This window comes from Mchenga conophoros, linkage group LG4 (assembly GCF_057382185.1).
Source record: "Mchenga conophoros isolate Kocher_MC1m ecotype Shallow Benthic linkage group LG4, M_conophoros_male_GT1.1, whole genome shotgun sequence".
Classification (NCBI taxonomy): domain Eukaryota; kingdom Metazoa; phylum Chordata; class Actinopteri; order Cichliformes; family Cichlidae; genus Mchenga; species Mchenga conophoros.
This window is the reverse complement of record NC_140529.1, coordinates 4,426,457-4,439,320: the sequence shown is the minus strand read 5'-3', so window position 1 is coordinate 4,439,320 and position 12,864 is coordinate 4,426,457. Positions and strand designations below refer to the sequence as shown.

The 12,864-nt window shown below is 42.1% G+C and overlaps 1 protein-coding gene and 1 pseudogene across 1 annotated transcript; one reads left to right on the top strand and one right to left on the bottom strand.

Moving 5' to 3' along the window:
* The first annotated feature begins 587 nt into the window (after nucleotides 1–587).
* Nucleotides 588–4,637, top strand: LOC146575337 (uncharacterized; annotated as a pseudogene).
* Nucleotides 4,638–8,442: 3,805 nt separating this feature from the next.
* LOC146575336 (uncharacterized) lies at nucleotides 8,443–12,834 on the bottom strand. Its single transcript, XM_085272542.1, has 5 exons — nucleotides 12,208–12,834; nucleotides 11,592–11,757; nucleotides 10,356–10,619; nucleotides 9,096–9,335; nucleotides 8,443–8,615 (listed from the first exon to the last, which is right to left on the bottom strand). The coding sequence occupies exons 1-5, from the start codon at nucleotides 12,409–12,411 to the stop codon at nucleotides 8,443–8,445; spliced, it is 1,047 nt and encodes a 348-aa protein (XP_085128668.1). The 5' UTR covers nucleotides 12,412–12,834.
* Nucleotides 12,835–12,864: the final 30 nt, after the last annotated feature.

Sequence of the window (12,864 nt, the reverse complement as noted above, 5' to 3'; positions counted from 1 at the left end):
CATTCCTTTGTGCTGACTGTGATATTGCAGTTCACACACGCTTTGTCCTGCACAACAGAGAGGCAGTAACAGGAGGGTTTTTGCAGCCTTCATCAGAGTTTCACAAGCCAATAGGTACAGTTTTTAAGTCTTATGCATTTCTTGCTATGTATGAGTATGAGTGGGTGCTGTTATTGTATATTTATTGTGTATCAGTTAATTTCTAATTCTTTTTATATATATTGTGTGTTTTAATGTTAGTTCGGCTGTTGCCTGTGCAAAGGCCAGACTGTGTGTGACTGCCCAGCAGGTAACGTTGAGGTTTCACCCGGCGCAATTGTGGCTCTTGTAACCATAAATGGTAAGTTGCCCTTTTGTCACACACTACATACACAATAGATGTGTTTGGAGGTTTTATTGCAAATTGTGCATTGCTATCTTTGTTTTAATTACCCTCGGCCCGCAGTATATGTGGGCACCTGTCAAAGGTCATTTGGATTTACCAGACCGATTTGAAAACAACATGAAAAAAATGAATGCTTTGAGCCATGACTGAATTTCTCCTGATCCTTTCTAAAGGCCGTTATAACCTTGCACCAGCTGTGGCCTAATGTGGTCCCCCTCAGTTAAGGACATCCTGGGTAGTGGATATTGGCCTGGCACCTTAAATTTCTGCACCCTGTTTTCAATGGATGTCTTTCAGTCTTTCTATGACATTAAGAAGGCTGCACCAGGGATGTCACTTAAGGCATTTGTCAAAATGCTGGATGAACGAACAGCCCATTTTGGAAGGGTGAGTTTCTAAATTTGCCAAGTTTAAGGAAATTGTGCAAATCAATGTTTATGCTGACTGTCCTTGAATATTCTGTTGTATGTCCTCTATGTAAAAGAATGGCCGAATATCAGCTGATGCCTTCAGTAAAAGTTTCTTGGAGTGGAGTGCTGTAAAGTTTGAGGTGGACAGGATGTGCAAGGAGCCATGCTTTAGCTGCCCTGCCTGCACTCCACACATGCTTGCCGTCTCAGTTGATGGAAACCGCAAGCTTTATCGCTTTCAGTCTAATGCAAGGTACATTATGCATTGTGGACATAAGTCAAATATGGATTTGTAGAAAAATGTATTTTAATGTTTCTTTTCAAACAACTGTCACTGTGTTCGTTCAGCACTTCAGAGCAGGGGAACTTTGAAGGTGTCTTCATTGAGAAAGATGAGGAAGTTGCTGAGTTTGTGAAATACATCCAGAGACACACAAATCATGTAAGATACACATATATATTAGTGCTGTTAATCTTGTTAAAATGACGTTAATGCCGTAACCATATACACTTACGTGTGTGTGTGTGTGTGTAGACATATATGGATGGGTCGATATTTTTTTTTAATTTTTCTCTTGGTGTTGTCGTAATACTATTTACTTTACTTTATCTTAATGTGTACTTAATTTTGTCACCATGTGTATTTAAAAAAAACAACATGATTTTTATTTTGTGTTATCAGTGCTGTCCTGGGGAGATCTGAGGTCTTGTGTGACTCGAGGCTAATTCAGCTAATTGTTATGCATTTGTTTTAAAAAGTTTGTCCCTGATAGGGCTTCATCATGTCATGTCTTTTATGTTAAAATCTTTGAGTGTATAGGTCCCGGGGAAAGGGTTGTGCGGATCTTCATCTTGGACTGCAGCAAAGGAGTCGTCCAAAAAGTCCACTGGGAAGTTGGATGAGGAGGGCATGGAAATAGCTGTTTGTCGCCACGGAGTCCTCTTAGCTGCATTGAACATGTTTCGAGGGGAGATCTTTGCTTACCCCCTTTTTCTCCAGAGGAAGTTGGCAGCTAGCGTCCCAGGACATATTACGTTCCTTTGCTCCGATGTGGCCTGTAAATATTTCCCCTATTTAACCAAGGTGGCTCAGCAGTGCCCTGAGCTGAGGAACCTCTTGTCAATGCTTCCTCTTCTCTCCGTCATGCATGCAAAGCTCACACTTGGAAATGCGAGGTATACTGCAGCTTGTAGTTTTGGATTAGTTTGAGACATTTTGTTATAAGGTTGAATGAATTCAGCAGTCATGTATTGTGACCTCCTTTCTATAGATCAAATGGGGAGGTGCGTTTCAGGATGGGGCCGGTTCAACAGTTGGAGAAGAGGTGGAACAAGTAAACAGTTTCCTGTCTAGGGCGGCCATCACAACGAAGTACATGTCTAAAGCAGGTGTGTGTCCGTGTCTGAGATTCCACTCAGTCTCCTGCTCATTAATTCTAATTTGTATACTAACTGAAATGCAGGGCGAACAGACATGCTGACCCTCCTGGCTTTGGGCTGGAACAAAAGGAAAGTGGAACAACTGGGCCGCACTTTGAGCCAGTGATATCTAAAGGTCATTTTTTCAACACCCATTTTAATGTGTGTGGTAATGGGGGGAAAACACCAGTACTCTTTTAATGTCAATATGAATGACATTTATGAATGCATTCTTAGATCATAAGGATCCTTAGAGAACAAGTGGAGCCTGAATGCGAGCAGAAATGAGCTGGGTGTGGATGACGACACACTGCAGCAATGGGCTGAAGGTGAGTCTCAATATAATAAGAGATAAGAGATAAGATAAGATAAGATAGAACTTTATTAATCCCTCGGGTGGGTTCCTCTGGGAAATTCGACTTCCAAAAAAAGCACAGCACCGACCAAAGTTACAGTTACAGAACTGTTATATATATATATATATACACACACACACACACACACACACACACACACACACACACACACACACACACACACACACACACACACACACACATATAAATACAGAGACAAATATAAATAAAATATACAAAGGGGATAAATAGAATAAATAGGAATAAAAAATAAAAATACAAGTGAATTGCACATTTCAAGTATTGAGTCTATTGCACTGTTGACTATTTACAAAAAGTATTGCACAAGGTATTGCACAGTGAGGTGCAGAGGCACTACAGCTTAGTTGTTCCCCCCTCCTTTGTCCTCCTGTTTCCCCTCCCTCTCCCCTCCAGAGAGGAGTTAAACAGTCTGATGGCGTGTGGGACAAAGGATGTATAACTCATGTATAACAATAGGACCCACCATGGCCTCATTAAAGAACTTAGAGTTAAGATCTTTCTGACAGTGTCAACAAACAATGAAAAATAAGCCTTGGAAAAGCAAATTTATGGCAGAGTTGTTGCGTTTCATCAAATTGGATAGAACCTGGGTTGAAATGATGTCGTACTAGTTGGTTTTATAAACCTGAACACCAACATACTTGTTATCTCATGATTATCATGAGATAGCAGCACATGAAGGCTCCAGATGTCTTATAATGAATGTCATCAAGTCAGTGATTACAGAGTCCAGTGTAGTTTGGTGACTGTTACTCATCCTGTGCTCTGATTAATATTCCTCTCACTTAGAAAGTGATCAAACTGATGGCAGCCTTGGAGCGTTGCAGGCACGAATAGAGGAGCTTGTCGTCATCATCAGAGTGCGAACACAAAGTCTTTACAGACAAAATGGTACGTCCCAGTTTCTTTGAAACGGACCGTTTGATGCTGAGTTTGTACAGCTTGTGCAGCTACTTTGTAAACAGAATAAAATCAGATCCAGGTTTGTTTAAGCTGGATGTGATTTGTTCCAGCAAACAAATTGATGAGTGTAGATTAAAATGTAACTATATACATTATGTGAAGGTGTGAATTTTTTATGATTATTTACAGATAGCAACAAGAGGCGACACAGAATTCGCAAGGTCATCTTAGTTGAGAAGAAACGCTTGGCGGCTGCTGTTGACGACTACAACAAGCTCGCTGAACCAACAAAGCAAATCGTATCCAGTGATGCCCTCATGCAGAGCGACGTTTGGCCCTGGCAGAGCACAAGTGAACGTAAGCTCTTGATTTCTAAATATCCTTTTTAAACAAACTCCCAGTATCTGAGCAGTAGTTGAATGTTTTGTTCTTGAATCATAATATGCTGCTATGTTTTCCCATCTGATGTTGTTAAACTGTAGCTGCTGCTGACCTCCGGACAAAGAGAAAGGTCTTTGAGAAGGTGATGGCTGTGAGGCGCCTGAGAGAGGAGGAGATGATGCTCTGCAGGGAGATGCAGCATCACTGGACAGTGTTGCGAATGCGTTCTGTGGTGTTGGGGACAATCTCCTCAGACTGTAAGCACTTTATTTATTTATAAATTTTTTTGATGAATCGATTGAAAATAAGAGCAGATGCTAAAGTCTTACTGGATCTTTTACCTATATCTAGATTGCTAGCTAACACTGCCTTCTCCCTTTTAAAAAAATGTTTAATTACAGCATCCTAATTCCTTGTGTTTATGAGGTGATGTTTTTTTTTGTTTGTTTTTTTTACTTTTCTCATATTTATTTGTTTTGTTCTTTTTACAGCCTCCTTTGTTGGCATGTCGGAGGATGCACAGAAGGGACTCTGTAGCCTGGTTTTAAAAAAACAAAGTGAACTGAAAGCTGAAATGCTCAAAGTAAAGGACGTGTACAAGAGAATCCTCAGCCACCAACCACTCCTGGAAATGGACTCGGAGGAGGAGGAGGACATTCCAGACGATGCCACTGAGAGTGATTTGAGCACTTCTGATGAAGACTGATTGTGTCATCATTGATGTTTTGTTTGGTAAAATAAAAAGTTAATCACATCTCTGTTCAATGTGATTTTTCAACAGACATTTTACATTTTGAGAAGAAAAATGGAATTTCCTTGGTGCAGTTGTTTACCCTGAATCATTATTTCCCATCTAATTTAATGACTAGTGTACATGTTCAGATACGATAACATAATTTAATTTATGGGATGCTTTCTGGGCTGCTCAAATTATCACAAAATTTAAAAGCACCAGGCAGCACACTCACAAGGACATGTTTTGTTCAGTGTTTTGTCGAAGAAATCAACAAGTACAATAGATGTTTGCTGTAGTGGTGTGTTTGTTAAGAAGCATGCCAGCACACTGGTGAACTGACAGTCCCAGAATGCACCCGAGCCAGTGACTCGCCCCAGAGCAAATGAAATTGCTTATCTAGAAAGACAACCGTGATCAAAGAAGAAGTAAAAGAGTAGGGAACAAATGGTAAGGGAAGGTACTGTGGGGTAGGAAAGAAAGGCCAGAGCTGTGCAAAATGACCTCCAGCAGGCCACAAATGTGCACGTCTGCTCAAACGGTCAGAAATGGACTCCATGAGGGTGGTATGAGGGCCCGACGTCCACAGGTGGGGTTGTGCTTACAGCCCAACACCGTGCCGGATGTTTGGCATTTGCCAGACAACACAAAGATTGGCAACTTTGCCACTGGAGCCCTGTGCTCCTCACAGATGAAAGCAGGTTCACACTGAGCACTTGTGACAGTCTGGAGACGCCGTGGAGAACCTTCTGCTTCCTGCAACATCCTCCAGCATGAGTTTGGCAGTGGGTCAGTTTTGGTGTGGGGTGGCATTTCTTTGGGGAGCTGCACAGCCCTCCATGTGTTCGGCAGAGGTAGCCTGACTGCCATTAGGTACTGAGATGAGATCCTCAGACCCCTTGTGAGACCATATGCTGGTGCGGTTGGCCCCGGGTTCCTCCTAATGCAAGACAATCCTAGACCTCATGTGGCTGGAGTGTGTCAGCAGTTCCTGCAAGACGAAGGCATTGATGCTGTGGACTGGCCCGCCCATTCCCCAGAACTGAATCCATTTGAGGACATCTGGGACATCACGTCTCGCTCCATCCACCAACTGCACCACAAAATGTCCAGGAGTGGGCAGATGCTTTAGTCCTGGAGTCTGGGAGGAGATCCATCAGGAGAGCATCTGCCACTTCATCAGGAGCATGCCCAGGTGTTGTAGGGAGGTCATACAGGCATGTGGAGGCCACACAGACTAGTGAGCCTCATTTTGACATGTTTTGAGGACATTACATAAAACCAGATTAATGATTCTGTATTGCATTGATCAAGGAACCAACCCAATAGGAGCTAAAGGAATCCTCTTGACATTACTTCACTCAGTAAGTTTATACTATGTTTAATGTGCATTTTCTTCATCAGTTTAGAACATAACATGTTAGCGCTCCCTGGTCCTTTTTGGAGACAGATCCTGAGACAGCAGGCAGCTATGGAGAACTCGTGTCAGCTGTGGTAATTAAGGAATACTTTGATTTAATATTGATTTCATCACAACTATCCTCAGGCACATATTCCTGGATATATACAATGACATAAGTAAACTCCCATTTTAGAATCATTGCCTTCTTTGATCTGACTTATTGCCTCAGACTTTGGCCCCGTGTCCCCAAAACTACAGAGAATCCATGACACTGGGTAAGAGGCCTTGATCATGTTATAAGTGAGAGAGTTTGGTGTAACAGTGGTTGAACATGCCAAATCAATCCACAACATACTGCCATTCCCCAGCTGTAACCTGCATATGCATCTAACCAAAATCCAGTACCACAGCCACATGATAGACGTACAGATGAGGTTAAAGGGCTGTCTCATTTTGCCAGATAGCTTCATCCCAAAAAAGATCAACATTCTTCAAAAACAAAAGTTTGTGAATATTTGCTTTTTTGCCAGGCCTAAACCAACCTGTTAAACTTATCAAATTATTGTCATAGATACGAACCTATTGATTGAAACAGAATAATCCATTGAAGCCTCCATCATCATCCACGATCACTGTTACTGTTCAGATTATTTTATCTCTGTTTTCCTCTAGAATGTTTTGAAAATCAGCATTTGATCAACAGACTTTTTAAAAGTTTATTTTGATCCTATTGTTTACGTGTGTAATTGCATTTTTATTGAAATTATGACAGGAAAACCCTCAATCAAATTGTATCTTTGATATCTAATAATAATATTAACCATAATGTTACATATGTAATATGTACACAATAATATTGTGCAAACAAACAAGAAAAATAGCAAAAAATGTCAATTTTTTTAATACCCTGTATATAAAAACCACATATGACCACAACTCCAAATGTGCAATTGTCACTGCATCTAAACATGACATATTACAAAAAGGTAGAAACATATAATATACAATATGTTCTGAAGCTGGTACTGGTGCAGTTAACTTTGCTTTAGGCTCCCATACACAGTAGGTGTTACTTGCAGTGCAGTATTACTTTACCTTGTAATATGTTATAATAAGCAAGTCACTTCTATATTTATGAGCATGTAGACAATAATGTTGGCTGATATGTAAAACTATGAGATGTCGAGTGCAGGGAAGATATTATTGATCGATCAGATTCATGAATATGTTAGGTACTTAAGCCACAATTAGAGAGTGAAACAGAGACACTGGTTGAAATGTATAGTAAATATTTTATTTTGAACTTTTATGCTGAACTACAAGCTGTGAACTGTGCGATCTCTGCCACCTGTGGTGCCTGGTTTACTGTGTGTAAAACTGCGCAGGTTCCCATGTGTCATCCCACACTTTGCCACTGTCAGGAGAAAAACATAACAAACAACAACCACACACAAAATAGGACAATTTAGGTTGTGACATATGACAATTTTTTAGGATGAAATATCTTCTATATTCATGTCATGCTTTATACACCTTCATTGTAATATAAATTAATCAAATCAAGTCAGAGAGTATTAATATATGAAGCAGACGTCAAGCAGGACCACAGCAGCAGCCACGATCCATCGGAACCTGCTGGATGAGAGAGCACAGAAACTCCAGGGAAGAAGTTTAGTTAGTAACATGCATGAACTGCATTACTGAGACATGTATGTTTACAGATGGTGGTGAGGGAGAGGGGGAGAGTTTTCAGTAAAAGGAGACGTGACTGCATCTTCAACCAATACTGAGCCTGCATAACCCTGAAAGAGACAGAGAGAGAGGGGGGGGACACTAACCCCCAGCAGTCTGGTCCTATTACAGCATAACTAAGGGCTGAGCTGAACCAGCCCTAACTATAAGCTCTATAAAGAAGTAAAGTCTTATGCCTACTCTTAAAAGTGTTGACCATGTCCACCTCCAAAACTCATAATGAGCATGATGTCAGGAGGACTTTAAAGAACGTAAACATCAGGAAGGCAGCATGACCAGGTCGTATCAGGTGGTCTGTTCTTATTTAATTTCCTATTTGGAGCGAAATCCTGACTCAGTGGCTGAATTAGTGAAGATTCATCAAATACAAAAGCTTATGGATAGTCAGTCAGGCACAGTTCAAATCTGGGAAGTCCAAAGACGCAAACAAATCTGCACAACAGCAGGCTAAATTACTTACATTTACAACTCTCCTGTCTACTATCTCTTCATATTTGAAAATCTTCTGTGTACGGTGTTTTCGGCATTCTGAAAAATAACAAATGAAATATTTACATGAGTTCTGTAAAACTGGAAAAAATGCAAAAATTAAGAAAAAGAAATCTTAACAAACTTAACGAACCTGTCATGTGTTTCGTACATTTACAATACCATAACGTCTAACCTTTCCTTGTCCTTTTTTTGTTTGGGACATCCGAGGTGTACACCGTAGAAATTGAGGGAGATGCAGGATGTGGAGATGGAGAGGAGGATGCAGGAGGAAGCAGAGATGGAGAGGAGGATGCAGGAGGAAGCAGAGATGAAGAGGAGGATGCAGGAGGAAGCAGAGATGGAGAGGAGGATGCAGGAGGAAGCAGAGATGAAGAGGAGGATGCAGGAGGAAGCAGAGATGAAGAGGAGGATGCAGGAGGAAGCAGAGATGGAGAGGAGGATGCAGGAGGAAGCAGAGATGAAGAGGAGGATGCAGGAGGAAGCAGAGATGGAGAGGAGGATGCAGGAGGAAGCAGAGACAGAGAGGAATATGCAGGAGGAAGCAGAGATGAAGAGGAGGATGCAGGAGGAAGCAGAGATGGAGAGGAGGATGCAGGAGGAAGCAGAGATGGAGAGGAGGATGCAGGAGGAAGCAGAGATGAAGAGGAGGATGCAGGAGGAAGCAGAGATGGAGAGGAATATGCAGGAGGAAGCAGAGATGAAGAGGAGGATGCAGGAGGAAGCAGAGATGGAGAGGAGGATGCAGGAGGAAGCAGAGATGGAGAGGAGGATGCAGGAGGAAGCAGAGATGAAGAGGAGGATGCAGGAGGAAGCAGAGATGAAGAGGAGGATGCAGGAGGAAGCAGAGATGGAGAGGAGGATGCAGGAGGAAGCAGAGATGAAGAGGAGGATGCAGGAGGAAGCAGAGATGGAGAGGAATATGCAGGAGGAAGCAGAGATGAAGAGGAGGATGCAGGAGGAAGCAGAGATGGAGAGGAGGATGCAGGAGGAAGCAGAGATGGAGAGGAGGATGCAGGAGGAAGCAGAGATGGAGAGGAGGATGCAGGAGGAAGCAGAGATGAAGAGGAGGATGCAGGAGGAAGCAGAGATGGAGAGGAGGATGCAGGAGGAAGCAGAGATGGAGAGGAGGATGCAGGAGGAAGCAGAGATGGAGAGGAGGATGCAGGAGGAAGCAGAGACAGAGAGGAGGATGCCGGAGGAAGCAGAGATGGAGAGGAGGATGCAGGAGGAAGCAGAGATGGAGAGGAGGATGCAGGAGGAAGCAGAGACAGAGAGGAGGATGCAGGAGGAAGCAGAGATGGAGAGGAGGATGCAGGAGGAAGCAGAGATGGAGAGGAGGATGCAGGAGGAAGCAGAGACAGAGAGGAGGATGCCGGAGGAAGCAGAGATGGAGAGGAGGATGCAGGAGGAAGCAGAGACAGAGAGGAGGATGCAGGAGGAAGCAGAGATGGAGAGGAGGATGCAGGAGGAAGCAGAGATGGAGAGGAGGATGCAGGAGGAAGCAGAGATGGAGAGGAGGATGCAGGAGGAAGCAGAGACAGAGAGGAGGATGCAGGAGGAAGCAGAGACAGAGAGGAATATGCAGGAAGAAGCAGAGATGGAGAGGAGGATGCAGGAGGAAGCAGAGATGGAGAGGAGGATGCAGGAGGAAGCAGAGACAGAGAGGAATATGCAGGAAGAAGCAGAGATGGAGAGGAGGATGCAGGAGGAAGCAGAGACAGAGAGGAATATGCAGGAAGAAGCAGAGATGGAGAGGAGGATGCAGGAGGAAGCAGAGATGGAGAGGAGGATGCAGGAGGAAGCAGAGATGGAGAGGAGGATGCAGGAGGAAGCAGAGATGGAGAGGAGGATACAGGAGGAAGCAGAGCTGGAGAGGAGGATGCAGGAGGAAGCAGAGATGGAGAGGAGGATACAGGAGGAAGCAGAACTGGAGAGGAGGATGCAGGAGGAAGCAGAGATGGAGAGGAGGATGCAGGAGGAAGCAGAGACAGAGAGGAGGATGCAGGAGGAAGCAGAGACAGAGAGGAATATGCAGGAAGAAGCAGAGATGGAGAGGAGGATGCAGGAGGAAGCAGAGATGGAGAGGAGGATGCAGGAGGAAGCAGAGATGGAGAGGAGGATGCAGGAGGAAGCAGAGCTGGAGAGGAGGATGCAGGAGGAAGCAGAGATGAAGAGGAGGATGCAGGAGGCTGACAGAGGGAAGATGTTGGTTCAGGCTCTAAATGAAGAATAAATTCCTGGTTTAGAGCCTCTGGGTCTGGGACTGGTCCAGCATCGACACTGTCAGCAGAGGATGGTCCAGCTGCTGGTGTAGAACGTTTAGCAGGAGGTGAAGCTTGTAATTCTGAAAAATTTTAAATATTAAACATTCATTAAAATGGGTTGAAAAAATGTACAGTACACATAAACACATAATAAGTAGTGATTTGCATGTTTTCAGTTAAGTTTTACTAAAGATACAACTGGTAAATATTGGCATCAAATAAGTCATCTCACACACTCACTGACCCAAATCATTCAGTACAAGTGCCCTCGGGGGTAGTGTGACATCTGTAGTGCTTTTCTACATTGTACATTAAAAAATTAATGAGTGTGACTATAAATCCAGATAGATAATGACTTTTTCCTCTGATGACACTACTTTCCTGACTTTGTAGTGAATAACATTTGACACTTCAAGCTAGTACTGTGACTTAGGAGTTTTGTACAATGGTGATGCTAACTACCTCAGGGAGGTAATCAGGTGACCTCTTAAGAAGTATATAAGTTATTTAAGAATCTTGGTGTTCATATTGGTAACATTATAACATTTGTTATACTAGAAAGTCTCGAAGAGAATTATCAGGTCTGGTTTTTGTGAAGATTTTTAAAATTACATTTGTATATACATGAGTGTGAAAGACCATACTATACACACACACACACATACAAAATTGTTCAGGTGGGTAACACCAGAGGTTCAGTATGGCTAGCTTTGGTGATGTGACCGACACATGGGGAGGTAATAAGGCAGATATAACACTATTTTCATGTTAGCAACAGGACATGTAGGGCAGCTGTCACCTCACAGCAAGAAGGTTACTGGTCTGAAACTTGGCTGAATAATAGAATAGAACAGAACAGAATAGAGTAGAGTAGAATAGAATAGCTGGTGACTGTTAACTATCCTCATCCTCACCATCTTGTTTGTCTCTATGTACCCCGTGATGATCTGCCTACTTATCTAGGGTGTACCATGAGTATCACCCAAAGACAGCTAGGATAGGCTACCTGATAAGGACACCTGGTTACAGATAATGGACAAAGCATATCTTACTTCTCAGAAGGTGTTCATAAAGCTTCCTCATCTTCATGAGGATGTCACGTGCAGCACCTTCCGCTGGTTCGATCTGAGTGATCACGTCCCCTACTATACGGCCCTTACGGTCAAACTGTCCAAGAAACAGAATTGGTTGGTAGCCCAGGGCGTGTAGCTTTGAAACCTGCAAGAACAACAAAGAAAAACATGCAGCCAGTCTTTCATGTAAGCAAACGGATGTATAACAAACCTTTAAGTTTCACATCTTTGTTGTTTTATTGTTGTCGATAGTTAAAAAGTATTTATGGTGACCAAACCTGTAAATGTATGATAAAATCCATCTTGAAATGTTTTGTCTCTCAGTTAATAGCCGATTAAATTAAAAATCAGAAGTAGCTTAAATAAAAATAGTTTTTAACAAGTTTTTTCTAGTTGGATGTCTTTAGTGTGATGATGTTATTCTGATGTGAATAACTTTTTTATTTATGCTCTTTTATAAATTAATATTTTATGTGTATATACATGTCTTGTTAGTTTCTTACTTCATGATATACAAGAAAACATTGACAACTGTGATTAATAAAGAATTGTCTAGCAGACCAACCACTTATTAGATCAGAACTTTTAAACTTACTGACAACTGGGCTGAATTAACCACCCTGCTCGCATTTCTGTTTTTTTTAACAGAGGCAGCCCAGTTACTGTTTTTAAACTGTTCTTGTTTCTTTTTCAATCCCTCCTTTAGGTTCAGGCTGCCCAGGCATCCACTGCATGTCTTCCTGTTGCAGGTGTTTGGGGCCTGACAGGAAGGGCATGGTTTGGTTTTTGGCTTTGTCATTTCTGCAAATGAAAATGGAACATGTAGGGATTATTTCAGGTCTGTTTTGGTGAAACGATTACAAAAATAATTTATGACCAAAGAAATAACTTATGTTACGAGGCAGTATTACACCATATTTAGAAAAAAAATCAATTACGAGATTAAAGTCGTTAATATTGAGTTAATTACGTGAATAGGGTTAAAAAAAAACCTGAATTGATTACAGAAAAGATACATTGCTAAAATAGAGCAGTACTAACATTAGCTGGGTGGCCAAGCAAGTGTCTTACACATGAGAATACATCACAAAAAAAATTAAATAAACTTTTGCAGAAGTAGTTCTCTTGGTACACAGACTGCTCTGTGAAAACATTTCAAGTTTAATATCAGTTTAATATCACTGAAATTAATATTTCAGTGAACATGCAAATTACCCACAGTTTATCACAACTTACTTAGCTAGGATCTGCC